At 37.3% G+C, this 13,772-nt stretch overlaps 1 protein-coding gene across 1 annotated transcript in view; it reads left to right on the plus strand.

Moving 5' to 3' along the window:
• Positions 1–7,552: 7,552 nt before the first annotated feature.
• The window catches only part of LOC145767160 (aryl hydrocarbon receptor-like), a 42,071-nt gene continuing 35,851 nt past the window's right edge, over positions 7,553–13,772 (plus strand). Inside the window, exon 1 of the mRNA XM_082578927.1 lies at positions 7,553–7,759. Coding sequence (XP_082435053.1) covers positions 7,671–7,759 — 89 coding nt within the window. The 5' untranslated portion in view covers positions 7,553–7,670. The remainder of the gene's footprint in view (positions 7,760–13,772) is intronic.

Consider the following 13,772-nt stretch of genomic DNA (forward strand, 5'->3'; position numbering starts at 1 on the left):
ATTGGATGTAATTTTGTCATAGTTAAAAGATCTTCTGTTTTCGTTTGGTCAAGTAGCCTTTTGGTGGTCATGCTTTTTATGATGTGATTTTGGAAGGTAGCCTATAGTGAGTTTTTTCTTTATTTGAGTTTTTTGTTTATGGATGTTTTTGTTTGGCTAAATCTAGTTGGAATTCATAATGTTGCCTACAGACAGCGTTGTTCAAATGTCTTATCATTTTTGGATTAATTGATTATCTGTAAGATTGTGACGTCTTTAAAGTTATAGTCCAGTCAGAGAAAAAATTCTGAAAAATCTAAAGAAAGCTGTCCTATCATCTTGTAAAGAAAATTGACTTCGAGAGGGTAATCAAGACGTGGTGCAGTCAAACCCAATGCTTTACATTACCCTTTTGCAATTGAAGCTGTAAAGACATTTCTTAAATGCACCAAGTTGGAACCAACAAGAGCTTGATCGGAAGCTGAGTCAATGCTAAAGTAGCCTACAACTAGCAGTTTTAAATATGTGACTGCTTTGCATTTTGTGCATTACGGTCCTAAACAAGATTCACTGATGAATTTAATGAAATTAAAGGAAGATGTAATCTATATAAGAGAAAGCTGAGAAGAGTAGGCTACTACTCGCAAGCTAAAGTTGCAGTGGCAATTATAAATTTAAAAGAAAATAAGTTTCTTTTCCTGAGGACAGAACGCTTTTATAACTCCACTTAGGCTAACTAGCTGAATCATTCGAAGGAAATGTTTTCTACCGTACATTGTAAAGGATTCGATAGTTGTTGGAATTGACAAATGTATCAACAAACTCAAACATATCGTCGATGAGTTTGAAGTTCCATGAAAATTTCATCGTATGTCTGTTGTGCAGTTGCGGGCATGTGGGACAAATTTAAACCATTTGTAGGCTACAACAATGACATTTTTCAAGATATTTTGGATGAGTTGGTCCTTTTGACAGAAAGCCACACAGCAAACTTCAGCTGCAAACCAGAACGAACCACCCCATAATCTCTACACCAGGAATCATTGATTGCAAATTTAGAAAGGTTTTTCCAAAGAGTTTTGTTATGATTTTTTTTGTGTTCCGGTAGCTATCTCCAACGGTTGCGCTTTGAGAACGTGGTTTTAGCAATTACTGAAATATGTAAAGAATTGTTTGCGCTCCAGTAGGCCTATGACTCAAAACGGATTGAAAAGCCTAACTATACATGTTGTGCATCAACTTAGACGTCGCAAAATTTTATCATTTGATGCTGTGATCCGTAACTTTGCATTGCAAAAAGTCCAGAAAGGGTTGAATTAAATCAGGGATGTCCAAAGTCCAGCCCACGGGCCAACTCCGTGTGGGAAAAAGTTCGGACACTCCTGAATTAAAAGCTTGGTTGAACTATTTTCGTTGCCTGTATTGTGGTTTACAAAGCTTTCTAGACAAAATAGTTTGCCTCAATGGCATTTTTGCTGCAAGTGTAATCCAGTGATTATTGTTGATTTTTACATTGAAGGAAGTTCTTTTCATGCTGAGGAAAGTAGGCTAATTTCAGCTTAACACGAACCTGCAACGCAAGATACAAATTAGTTGTATATTTGCTAAAAAATATTATGGGGCCCATTTTTCGTATTGTTTCCCGACCAGTACTGATTTCTCTCGGAGGCCCTGGTGGTGAGAGCCTGAGAAATTGTTTGGATTAGTTAGAACACCTTGTCTAAAATTCGAAATCTTAAGAAAGTCAATTTTTAGTTGATTTGTTAAAAATAATAATGTTATGGTTTTATTTATTGTCGCTCCACAACAGATAAGGTCTTTTAGCGACAGCGCTCATTTTTAATTTTATACCAGGTTTACGATGTCATCATATTATTATCCGACTTATTCTTACTGTGATATGCAAAAAAGAACACAATCGGTAACGCTTTCAAGTCTTCGATTTGATCCGACCTGGAATCGATTTGCGATCTACCAGCACTAGAGCCGAAGGTGAAACTACTTGGCAACTGAGCTAGTTAGTTGAATTGTTAATTGCATAAAAAAATCTGCAAGCATTTGCCAACTCTCAGTCAAGCAGCCAAGAAAAATTGCAATTGTTGCAAGATTAAACCATTTTTCCGAGTTTGTTTGATATTCCACTACGTCAGTTTAACACAACTAAACAACAATGATATTTTTGTCAAATCATCGCTGCGAGCGACTTAGCTGATCGAGCAATTATGGCAACAAATTAGGCGACACGAGTGGCTACAATGTAGATTTGCGCATTGTCAGACGTCAACTTCCTCTTGCGTAAGCTGACATGATGGCTTATCGAAAAAACGATTTGTAACTGTGCTTTTAGACTGCTGCTGTTAGGAAACTCCATTATAGCGGTTCCAGTTTCGCTAGGCAAAAGATAATAAATTAATTCGTTTTTGCAATGTTGTCAAAAAACTCTTTTTTCAGTCGTGGATCAGATTGTGATAGCAAACTGGCGATATTATATCTTGCGTTGAACTGAACTAACTATTGCTTACTTAGAGCAGAAAAAAGTTTGTTTAATTCAAAGTAGTGATTTTTACAAGGCTGTCTGAATATTGCTTGATTTCGAAACAAAGCCACAGAAATACTGGTCATTATGTTCTTTAATTAATCGTAATTTTATCCGCAGTTTCTATCACTTTAAAACTTAGTTGGTAATTAAAATTAACTTGAAAAAGCATTGCAACTGGAAGCAAAAAAGCGAAGAGTTATTTTTTTACCGCATTCTGTACTCATCTGGAATTAGCCTTTACCTCTACCTATAGCAGGGGTTCTTAACCAGGGGTGCACGTGCACGCACCACTAAGGGGTGCGAGACCTGTGCCTAGGTGGTGCGGTGATGCTGAACTATCAAGATTTGTTATAATATGACGTAAGAAGCAAAGTTGTTTTACCAGGTTTCAACAAAAATTTCGAACTGTAGGCGAATATTACTTTTCAGCCAACCCTAGGAGGGGGTGCAAGAATTGATTGGTAATTTCAAGCTGGTGCCGACAAGGCAAAAGGTTGAGAACCGCTGACCTATAGTGAGGAAGCACCATGTGCATTGAAAACTGCATTTGATAGCTTCATTGCTTTACTAACTTCAATAAGGTTGATTGCGTTACCGTACTTAAGCTTTGAAATTTGTTATTAGGCTACGTAAATAGGCTTACAATAAAAAGATATTTCGTCACCAAAGCAGGCTATTGGTATTAAATGGGTCAATAGACCCCATTCGGATTCAGATAGATTTGAAGTCCAAAAACAAAATTCTAAATCTGCCTTCGACCAGAGACTTTAAAGAGATTTTAGCATTGACAGATGAAAAAGCGAAGCGTTAACCCACTGTCAATGTTATGTAATAGACAGGTGCAAGGAAAATGTAACGCAATGTTACAAAGGCAGCTCATAGCTGCACTAGAACTGTCATTGATAGATGTTAAAAAAATTGTCATACTTTTTACATTTATTTTTTTTATTAAATCATATTTAATTTTTATACTGTGTGCTATCATTTCATAGATATATTTGAGCAACAGGTTACATGGATCAGATAATTATGAAGAATTGTGATAGTGAAAGCAGAACTTTTGAAATATGGTTGCTAATTAGTCTATTATAGGCTAAGTTAGATTACGTTTAACTTAATTTTGTAAATCACATTGCTGATGAATGCCATTCAAATGACGGATAAGAAAAAATGTCCCAGTGTTTAAGCTACCAAGTCACTAGCAAACTCATATATTATGTTGTTCGTTTGGTTTTGTGTTCATTTCTTTCATCATGGTGAGGGTCACTTGAATTCTGTTGTTGTTGTTATATAAAAAAGTCAATTTTCTTCAAGTTAGGTGGCCTGCAGTTTGGTCACGTGATAACGATACCCTTCATATATTTCAGAATGTTGCAAAAGTGCCAAATGCTTCTTCAGAGTTTAAATTTTTTACAGGGTATATATCAAAAAAGAAGAACTGATTTCGTTTTTTTAGTTTTGCTTTTTTTGGTTGTTCAAAAGTCACATTTTTTTTAAAAACAATTGTAAAATAACGTCCTCACATCTCTGGTCTTTGACGAAAGCAAGGGGCTTCCCCTAGTAAAGTAATTGTTAAAATCGGGGATCCTGCTGCCTATGTTCTGAGTTGTAAATTGAGTTTTTACATGCAAAATTTGTTTGGCGGATCCGTTTTCGCTGTGTTTGCTGAGGTTGAATTCCAGCCTGTAAATCAGTCCTTGTTATGTTGATTCAACGCCTGGAGACATCAAATTACTGCATAAAGAGTCTGAAGTTACTAGTTGGATGATATTAACATATTCATTCACAGTTTAAAGCAAATCTAAACAAGACAATAAAAAGATAATTATTCACACGTTTTGGTCAAGAAATTCACTTTGTATATTTTGTTTGTTTGTTTATCTTTATCCTGCATTGCGGGAAAGCGGACTTGAGCGCTATGCATCGGTGTACGCCTTCCGACATACACCTGACCCACGCTGCAGCCGACGGCAATGTCTGTTTCCGGTTGTCTACTCTGCTTATGACTGAAATTTGGTACAACCCATTACTCGAAATCGATCACTGGGTAGAGGCAATTATCGTTAAGTTTCTTGCCCAGAGAAACAACAGCAAGTGCGCGGGTGGCTGGAGTCGAACATGCAGGCTCTCGACTGCGAGCCCAACGCGCTAACCACTCGGCCACTGCTGCTATATCTTTTGAAAGAGTGGACTCTTATGTATAAAAAGAAAACAAATTCTAATCACTTGCTGTTTTCAGCAATTATAATCATTTCTTGTTTATACTGGCAAACACATATTTGCTTTCTTTATTTGTTCACAACCCGCCGTAGTCCATTGTGAGGTAGGCTACTTATTTCGCAATAAACGATAAAATGTAAAAAAAAATTTACGAGTTGTTTCAATATTGCTTTTGTATGCTTTTTTGTGGCCTATCTTTTTCGTTGTTGGCATGCCAAGAAATCAGGGTAGGATTTTAGTACCTTCAGGAAAGCTTTGAAGATAATTAAATTGTATGTCGCGTCATGTACGCTTTGAAGTGAAGCCTACTTGAAGGTCAACTGCCTCAGGCCAAGTATTGCTTGGGCTACAGCTTTTGCACACGTCACGTTTCTTTGGAGCATCAGTTAAGAAGAGAGCAATGTTCCCACAAAACGGCATCACTCCTTTTGCTGCAGCTTTTTGTTTGATTTTGACTTTTTTTGGGTGCCGTGTAAACTGATGTGTTGCGCATAGTGTATGAGCGGCTGAGCTCATTCAGGTGAAGAAAAAACACTGTCAAAAGAACTAGGTGATGTTTTGAAAGTTTAACGATTTCAACCAGTAGGCGGTTTCCTTTCCTGGACCAAAACTTGGTTTTTGGTGTCATTTGACGTTAAAAAGACTTTGAGATAGTGTTTGTTGTAGATATTTTTTGTGTTTTCAAACATTGAAAGGGTAAGATATTAAATGGGAGGTTTGCATTTAGAAATTATTATTTATAGACATTTAGACAGTCACGGTATAACAAGAAAGCAGTAATAGATTTGTTTAAATTGAAGGAATTTTCGAATAGTACGGTATTTCAGCATTTTGCGTCAATTTATTAAAGCTAAACAGCCAGAAAAGTCAGGACAATTAAAACCTTTTGCGAAATTACGAAAGTAATGTTGTTATTGAACATTTCTTTTCACTTTCTTTGTTTCTTGTGATTTTTACGTGCCTGCGATAAAAGAAATTTGCAGTGCTAGAAATTTATTAGCGTAAGATTCAGTCATCAAGCCATCTGTATGGAGAACGATGTTGATTGCTGTTTTGATGGATCTGGAGGTCCAAGGTGTATTTTTGGACCTGGGATGTTTTTAGGGGCCAGTAACCTTCCCGAGGATCTCATTGGGACCGGGCCCAAATTATCCTCTCAACGGCCCTTATAGTATCAAAGTGCTGTCGGCCATTACTATATTTTGTCATAGTCGATCATTGGTCACTGAATCAATGTTCTCTGGCTTGACTAGCGAACAAACTTGTCATTTTCACGTAATTTCAAAGTTCGTCAACGGGACGAGACGAGTGATACAGCAGCAGCTGGTACACAATGCAATGGGTCAGTCTTTATTATTGCATGTGTTTTGACAGCTACCAGCTACATACCACTAGAAGGCTATATTTGGCATTGATTATTATCCAACATTTATGCAAGTTAGGGTTTGGATCCTGTCTCTTACTTTCCCTTGCAAATATGTCCTTTGTCTTTCCTGACGTTTTTATGTCTATTTCTCTAAAAGTGGAAGAAAACTGTAATTAATTTCTAATCTGCTTGAAACTTCCTACAAAACTCATTAAAGATTAAACCTGATATTTTAAAGAGGAATTTTTATTGCTGTTGTGGTGTAAAACCCCTAGAAGCAAGTTTTTATTTTAATTGACTGGATTGTTGTTACCATTATTAGACCTATCTGGTATTACATGGATATTTACGTATTGGCTGTCATGACCAACTAAGTAGTTGTGTTTCTCGACAGTCGAGTGTAGCAAGAACTCAGCGGTAGACACGTGTTTCGCCCATGAGGCTGGGCTCATCAGTACCGCACCAGCGGCACCACTAGTTCTTGCCACACTCGACTGCCGAGAAATACCTGTTTTTGGGCAAAGTCTTGATGGCTAGTGTGGAGGCTACACCGGTATGGTTAGCGAAATACAATGCTCGCTGTTTTATAGTGAGTAGTCAGGTGGTGCTGACGCCAGGAAGATCGCTCCTTTTCAACTAAAAGTAGTTGTGTTACTCTAAACTTCATATAAAGAGAAACAGGTATGTATGCATGTATGTATGTATGCATACTGAACTTACACATTGTTAAGCTAGCAACACCAAAAAGTTTAGCATTACAGTATTTTAATTTAAACACAAAAATGACACATACAATAAGAAATAGAGCGAATTTTTCCACTTTTTCGGAGCATTACGCAAATCTCTCCACAATGCAAATTATGTAAATAATGTTGTGACATTGAAAATCTTCCAGCAAAGAGTGGATCATTTGAGAGAGCTGTACTGGTGCTAGGAAGAGCAGTTTTTGCCAAAGCGACAAACTTAGCATTTCGATTTCGAAAACGGAAGTGTTTTTGTTCACCTAGTGTTTCTTTTCCTTTCATCCATGACAACAAAGCATTTTTTCAGATAGAAAAATTCATTTTTACATTGATGAATGCAGACGTTGAATCTATGAGAAAATAACGGATTTTTCTGTCCGGGAATTCATTCTTCAGACACCTGGCAAAACGTTGTCATGCTTTATCGTTTTACAGTGTAATGACGTTGCAAGAAGATTAACTTTTGCTGTTTGTACTGTAGTTACCACTTACCAGCCCTCTGTCAGTAGTTCAAAGCCTCCACATTGCGAAACTGCCAAGACTAACCTATCAAGGACTTTCACAGTTTAAGGATATTCAAAACGAAATCAAAATTCTAAGCTCAGGCATCTGAGGCTTCGGAGCAGTGACTCTAAAACTATATTTTCTTCAGTTTATTTTCAAGTCATGTAACAAGCATCGCTTTTATCTTGCAGAATGATTTTATGTAGAATATAAGCAGTGTCTTGAAATTGCTCACAGTTGCTGACATTGGATTGATTTGGTGTGCGTGCATCTTTACCTTTTGGTTAAAACTGTGGATTACAATTGGTTGCCAGTCGCAATGATAGCCGCAACTGCTTCTATAGCTCAAGTCAACGGATCTACAAAGCAATATCATGCAAAAAAACGAAAAAAACCGCAGCCCAAATCGTAAGTAGGCTATTTTAGATTCTTTTTTGTGAACGAAATGCTTGAATTGATTTTTTCTTACTTGCAAAGAGTAGCCTAATTTGAGTTGACTTTTTCTTGCTTGGTAAGAGTAGCCTAATTTGAGTTGAACAGAAAAAGTTGTCAATTTACAACGTTTGGTATCAAATAGATATGCAATGTACTTAAATGAAAGAATTGGCGAGTGCAGATTCAATTTCTAAAGTTCGTTCAGGAGTAAAACAGATTTCAAAAATAGCAAGAATTGCTGTTACCATAAATATTTCGAACAAAGCTCATACTGTTTAATTTAAACAATGTAAATTGCATCCTATCTACATTTTTGTTATTCTTGGTTAAACTTCACAAATGTGCTGCCATATGGTTTATAATAATTGATCAACTGTGTTTGATGACTATTGATTTCTGGTCCGAATATAATCAAGCGATCTATGCTTTTTGAAATTTGTGTTGTCAAAGAGTTAACACAGCAGACATTCAGACAAGAGCGTTGGCTATTCCGCGAAAAACTGGCATGATATTTGTCTGGTTGTTGCGCGCGCACATACACGTTCCTGGTTATTGCGTTGAGTAAACAGAGCCGGGAAGAACTCGGGAGCTAAAAGAAATATTTCTCAAAGGCAACATCAGAAAACAGTAATGTCAACAACAACGAAAAATGAATACCCTTCAATGGGGATTGCTGTCACGCGATGAATCCCAAAAGGAAATTTGCTATTCTGTAAAAGTTCTAAACTTTCTACTTATTCTATGGGCTTTTGAATAGCTTGGATCGTAAGCACGTTTGTCTGAAAATTGCTATGTTTATTGTTCTCACACCCTATAGTTTTCCGTACACTACACTAAAAATACTGTGCAGGTATTGCCTGATTGAAATATTTCGCTTTGTATTGTAAGGATCTACTTACAGGGCTTCAATGCCTTCAATATGATGCTTTACTTCTCAGTCGCTGGTAACTTCTCCTAGCTTAAATGCCTCTTCCCAGGCCTTTCCAATTGTTTTCCGTTTCCAAATCATTTAAAGCAGTGGTTTCCAACCTTATTGTTGTCACGGACAAATTATTAATTCTGCGGACTCCTGCCTAAATTTTGCCTGAAACTCAATCAACATACTATTGACTATTGTAATAATTATGCCACTCAACTACTGTACTGTGTCATATTGCATTGCCGCTATGACTCAGGCATGCTACTATTTAGAAGTCCATGACTCAGGACTGCGGCAAATAATGAATTGTTTAAGTAATGTCAGCAGTGTTTGAATATTAAGGTGACCCAAAGTGCCATGCCGAAACTTTTTCAACGTAAGCAAATTTAATGAGAGGGCTGTTGTTGCCTTTCTTGAACTAAACGACTGAACCATGGTTGAGTTTCCGACAATGCAACACGCATGTCATCTTCAATGTCCAGGCGATGCTTGAGCTTGACACATTTGCATTTAAAGAGAGAAATGAAAGTAAAAAGATCGCTTTTCGTTTTTTTTTTCTTCCAAAATTCATCAAGGTAATCACGGACTCCCAAATGCTTTCTCATGGACCCCCAAAGGGTCCCCGGACCCCAGGTTGGGAACCACTGATTTAAACTCTAGTTTCAATGTCAAACTCAGAACTGAGAAATGTTTGCAAAATAACATTGTTTTCTGATTGTAAGCCTTATCACTGCAACTTTTGTACTGTACATGTTAAGTACATATACACTGCACAAGTGTACATGTTAGGTTGTTGATGTGCCTAAACATGACAAATATTGAAAAGTTAAAGATTAACGCAATCCCAACTTGCAAAAATTGTCTTTTTTACATTAACTCAACGTCTGCAGATGGGTTTTGTTAGCTGAGATGTAGTTGCTTCAAAACAAAGCTAGGGTACAAAGGTCTTTTTCCAATACTACAACAATATGTAGTTTAAATAGAAGTTATTTATTTATTTCATGCCGATTCTGCGATGTTACTATCCTTACTCGTTTTAACTTAGTTTGTTTGATGAATTTTCAATCGTTATACAATAGGTACAAAATACGTTTTTGTTCTTTTTACACCTTATACAGATCTCCATCGCAAATTCTTCTTGAAGCACTAAAATTCATCACAGTTTAAGAAATTAAGTAACAATTTGAACCAGCTCTTACGTTGTTAATTTCATTGCATTTGGAAAGTGCGGCCTTCAAACTTTCAAGTTTCAATTTTAAGAGTTACCCATCTGTCAAAACATCATGTCGTGATTTTATTTTGTTCAACGGATTGTAATCAAGACTGCCGATGGTTAAGAAAATATGTCTGCTTGTTTGCTTAAAAATTAATAAAACTGCAGATGTAGGGATTGTAGGCTGCAAGCAGCACAATAATTGTCTTTCGTAGAAGTATAGCTATATTAATAGAAGTCTCTATTTATAGCAATAAGGTTTTGATGCCAACGATGGCACCACGGAAGACATGTATAACGAGGGACACTCAAAATAAAAAATACTTCAAAAATTTTCTGAATCCAAACCAATTTTGTTTCGTTTCTTTAGTGAGAAATCTTTTGTACCCAAACGCAGTTCGTTTTCACCATCATCATCATTCAGCGCGAAAGCCTTCCCCTTTTCGTGCCAATCCAGTCGATCGTACAGTATCATTGTTTTTGTATACCAGTTGGTCCTTGCACGTTCTTTGCCAATCTTGTCTCTCCATCTTATTTTTGCCTTTTCTTGTTAGCATTGTTATTCCATAGTTTCGTTTGTTTTCTAACAACCCTAATAGGAAGCATGTCCCCAGCATTACTTTGAGATTGTGGGATCTGTTTATCTTGATAGTTTTTTGCTGTTTTGTAAGTTACCGTAGAAGAGATTGTTAATAAAAATGTTAGTTTTTTTTTTAATTCAAACTACCACAAACGCATAAAGCTAAGTGTTTCCAAAAATTTTTTTTTCTTTTGCGGTTTCTTTGCAACTGGCTCGACTAGCCTATGTGGCGTCCTCATCAACTAGAAAAAATGAAACTGATACGGATGTCGCTCCCTTGCCCGAGTAGATAAGTCCTTGCTTGTTACCATTTTTATTGGATGACAATTTTATTATGGCCAAACAAAAATGTGAGTGTTTACCTTATTTTAGACTTTATATAAATAACTTTAAACCACAAACCCACAATGTAATCAGTGATTAAATAGGGAATTTTTCAGCGATACACCATAAAATGCAATCGATGTGTTGATTCTCTAACTTGGAATTCCCGATTGAGCGCGTTTGAAGTTTACAACATACTGTGAAACAGGGATGCCAGCGACAAATTTCCAATAAACTTAGATTGTGTGCTAAAAAAAACCCAGATGAGGCAAAAAAAACCCAGGTCCAGAAAATATGTAGTAAAGCGGTTAAAAAAACCTGCGTGTGCTTTCAGCACCATTATAAATCATTACACAGAAGCCTCAGAAAGCTACAAATAGTGACATGTATATTATAATCGTATATATAATTATGCAATATACGGTGCATGCTTATGTTGGTATGGTAGTTAATATATATGTAATATAACTATATACAAAAACAAGAGCTTGGTAGGCCTATATGGGCTCACAGCAAAGATTTTCGTTCAAAATTGCCTTTATGGTAAAGCGTCTAGCTAGCAAGGTTCAGTGTGTGTTTAACCAAAATTTCTAAAACTGACTAGATGTATGAGTGTATAGGCTAGCCAGGTTAGTTTTGACTTTTGAACTAAACTTTTTGCTGTGTGAGTCGTAGACTGCGGCTGAGAAGAATCATCATGCCTGCTTACAGTTTGGTGTGCAACTATGATAACTTGGTTCTTAGCAATAAACCCTGCATAGCCTTTTTCATTTGAACATAATGTTGAAAAGAATAACTCAAATTCACAATACATAAATGTTCAGTAACACAAATACTACTCCAATTGTTAGTCATCCACATTTTCATAAAGTTGGATCATTTCTTCCTTCCTTCCATCCTGTACCTCACTGACTGCAGTAGCTGATGCAAAAAACATTACTGGTACCTTATCATTTTTTGTGTCGGCTGCATAGCCGAGTGGTGAGAGCCCTGAAACGGCAATCGAAGGGCCGCCAGTTCGACACCGCTCAAGAGCATGCGGCTGTGTCTTTGGCAGGACACTTAAAGACATGCCTGAAGGTGGACATGAAGATTGGCTTCCTTGCCTTCCCGTCCACTTAATCTAAATCTTCAACCACCAGGTGTAGCCCAAGCCTGGATACCACAAACAAACATCATGTTTGTGTTGCAGTGTGGACCATTTATCGAAGATCCCAGTGTCTTAATACCGTGCAAGCTCTGTAGCCTATAATACACAGTTTAAAAACCAAAAAAACCTAGATTTACCTAAATTTGAAATAAAAAAACTTAAAACCCAGATGTGGCCAAAAAAACCCAGATCTAGGTGGAAAAACCAAGCTCTGGCATCCTTGCTGTGAAATAGAAAATGCTTCAACTGTTGCAACGAAGATTTATTTAACAATCAGCAACATTGCATGGCGCCGCTCACTGAAGCAGAAAGTAAAGCAGTGGAGCGTTAAAATCAGGATGCAGTTTTACCCCAGACAGCAAAACCCGTCATTTTTACATTAACATAGCGCCTGCAAACATTTAATCAATGTAAAAATGACAAATTTTACTATCTGGGACGTAACTACTGTACAAAACATGATATGCAAGTGAATAACTATGCTTACAAACTCCATCACTGCAAGCCAATGCAACAAAACACGACTACAAACTTGTTATGAGCTAATAATAATCCAAGCAAACCGGAAGGGTCAATTTGTACATCAATTTACAAATGTCAAGTCAGCAACAGTATGTAGATTGTGTTTCAACTAGACTATATCCGAAAGCTATGTTGCTCTTTTCAGTGAAGTAGCTTAAGCTATTTTTAGACATCACCATCAGTCCACTGAAAAGCATTTGTTTCATGATGTGGCGGCCTATCACAGTGGTTTCTAAACATTTTTGCTACATTGCTCCCTTTTCACTTTCAAAACAGTATTTTCGCCCTTCTCTATTCTTGTGAAGAAGACACAATCACAAAAAAGATTTATTTGTATCCTGCAAAGGGTTTCATCATCTTTCATTTTGGAAAGTACACTACCACGTATGTGTCATAAAACGTTTGTGTTTGGTCTCAGTGAAGTATCGCTTTTTCACTGAGTCATACAGTGGACGATTTGTAAAAGAAAACATGGTAACCTCGCTAAAATTTAGTCTACGTAACAATGTGTTGAGATCAGGGGCTCTATCCTCTTTTAGAATTCGGGGGGGTAATTTTTGGACAGTGGGCTAAAATCGTCATAGTCATTTCAACTTCTGGGGGGCTGCGCCCCCCAGACCCCCCATTGCAGCATCAGCTTCTTTCTGATCGAAGCATAGGGTTTCCAAGTCGTTTCACAAAGTATGTTTCGGAAAGGGCATTTTTGGGTAAGTAAACTGGTAGTCACTTAACAAGAAATATTTCTGGCACTGCAAATGAAAACTCGAACCAATCATAAACTACGTGTTCCGTGACGTGAAAAGGGGCGAAAAGAAGATGATACAAAGCAAATTAAGTGCTGGATTTTCTATCAGCTGTTTTTTTGTTTGTTTATTTGTTTTTCATATTTTTACCCTGCATTGCGAGAAAGCGGACTTGAACGCTATGCATCGGTGTACGCCTTCTGACGTACACCTGACCCACGCTGCAGCCGACGGCAATGTCTGTTTCCGGTTGTCTACTCTACTTATGACTTAAATTTGGTACTACCTATTACTCGAAATCGATCACTGAGTAGAGGCAATTATACTCATAGTAAAGTTTCTTCCCCAGAGAAACAACAGCAAGTGCGGGGGGGTGGAGTCGAACATTCAGGCTCTCGACTGCGAGCCCAACGCGCTAACCACTCGGCCACTGCTGCCGACTAAGTTGGCAGCTGGTTGGCTGTTTAGGGTTAGAAAGTAGTCATTTCATTGACGTGGGTTCGATTCTCACAACTGCTATTGCTTTTTTTTCTTC

The sequence above is a fragment of the Aplidium turbinatum genome, chromosome 3 (assembly GCF_918807975.1).
Source record: "Aplidium turbinatum chromosome 3, kaAplTurb1.1, whole genome shotgun sequence".
NCBI lineage: Eukaryota > Metazoa > Chordata > Ascidiacea > Aplousobranchia > Polyclinidae > Aplidium > Aplidium turbinatum.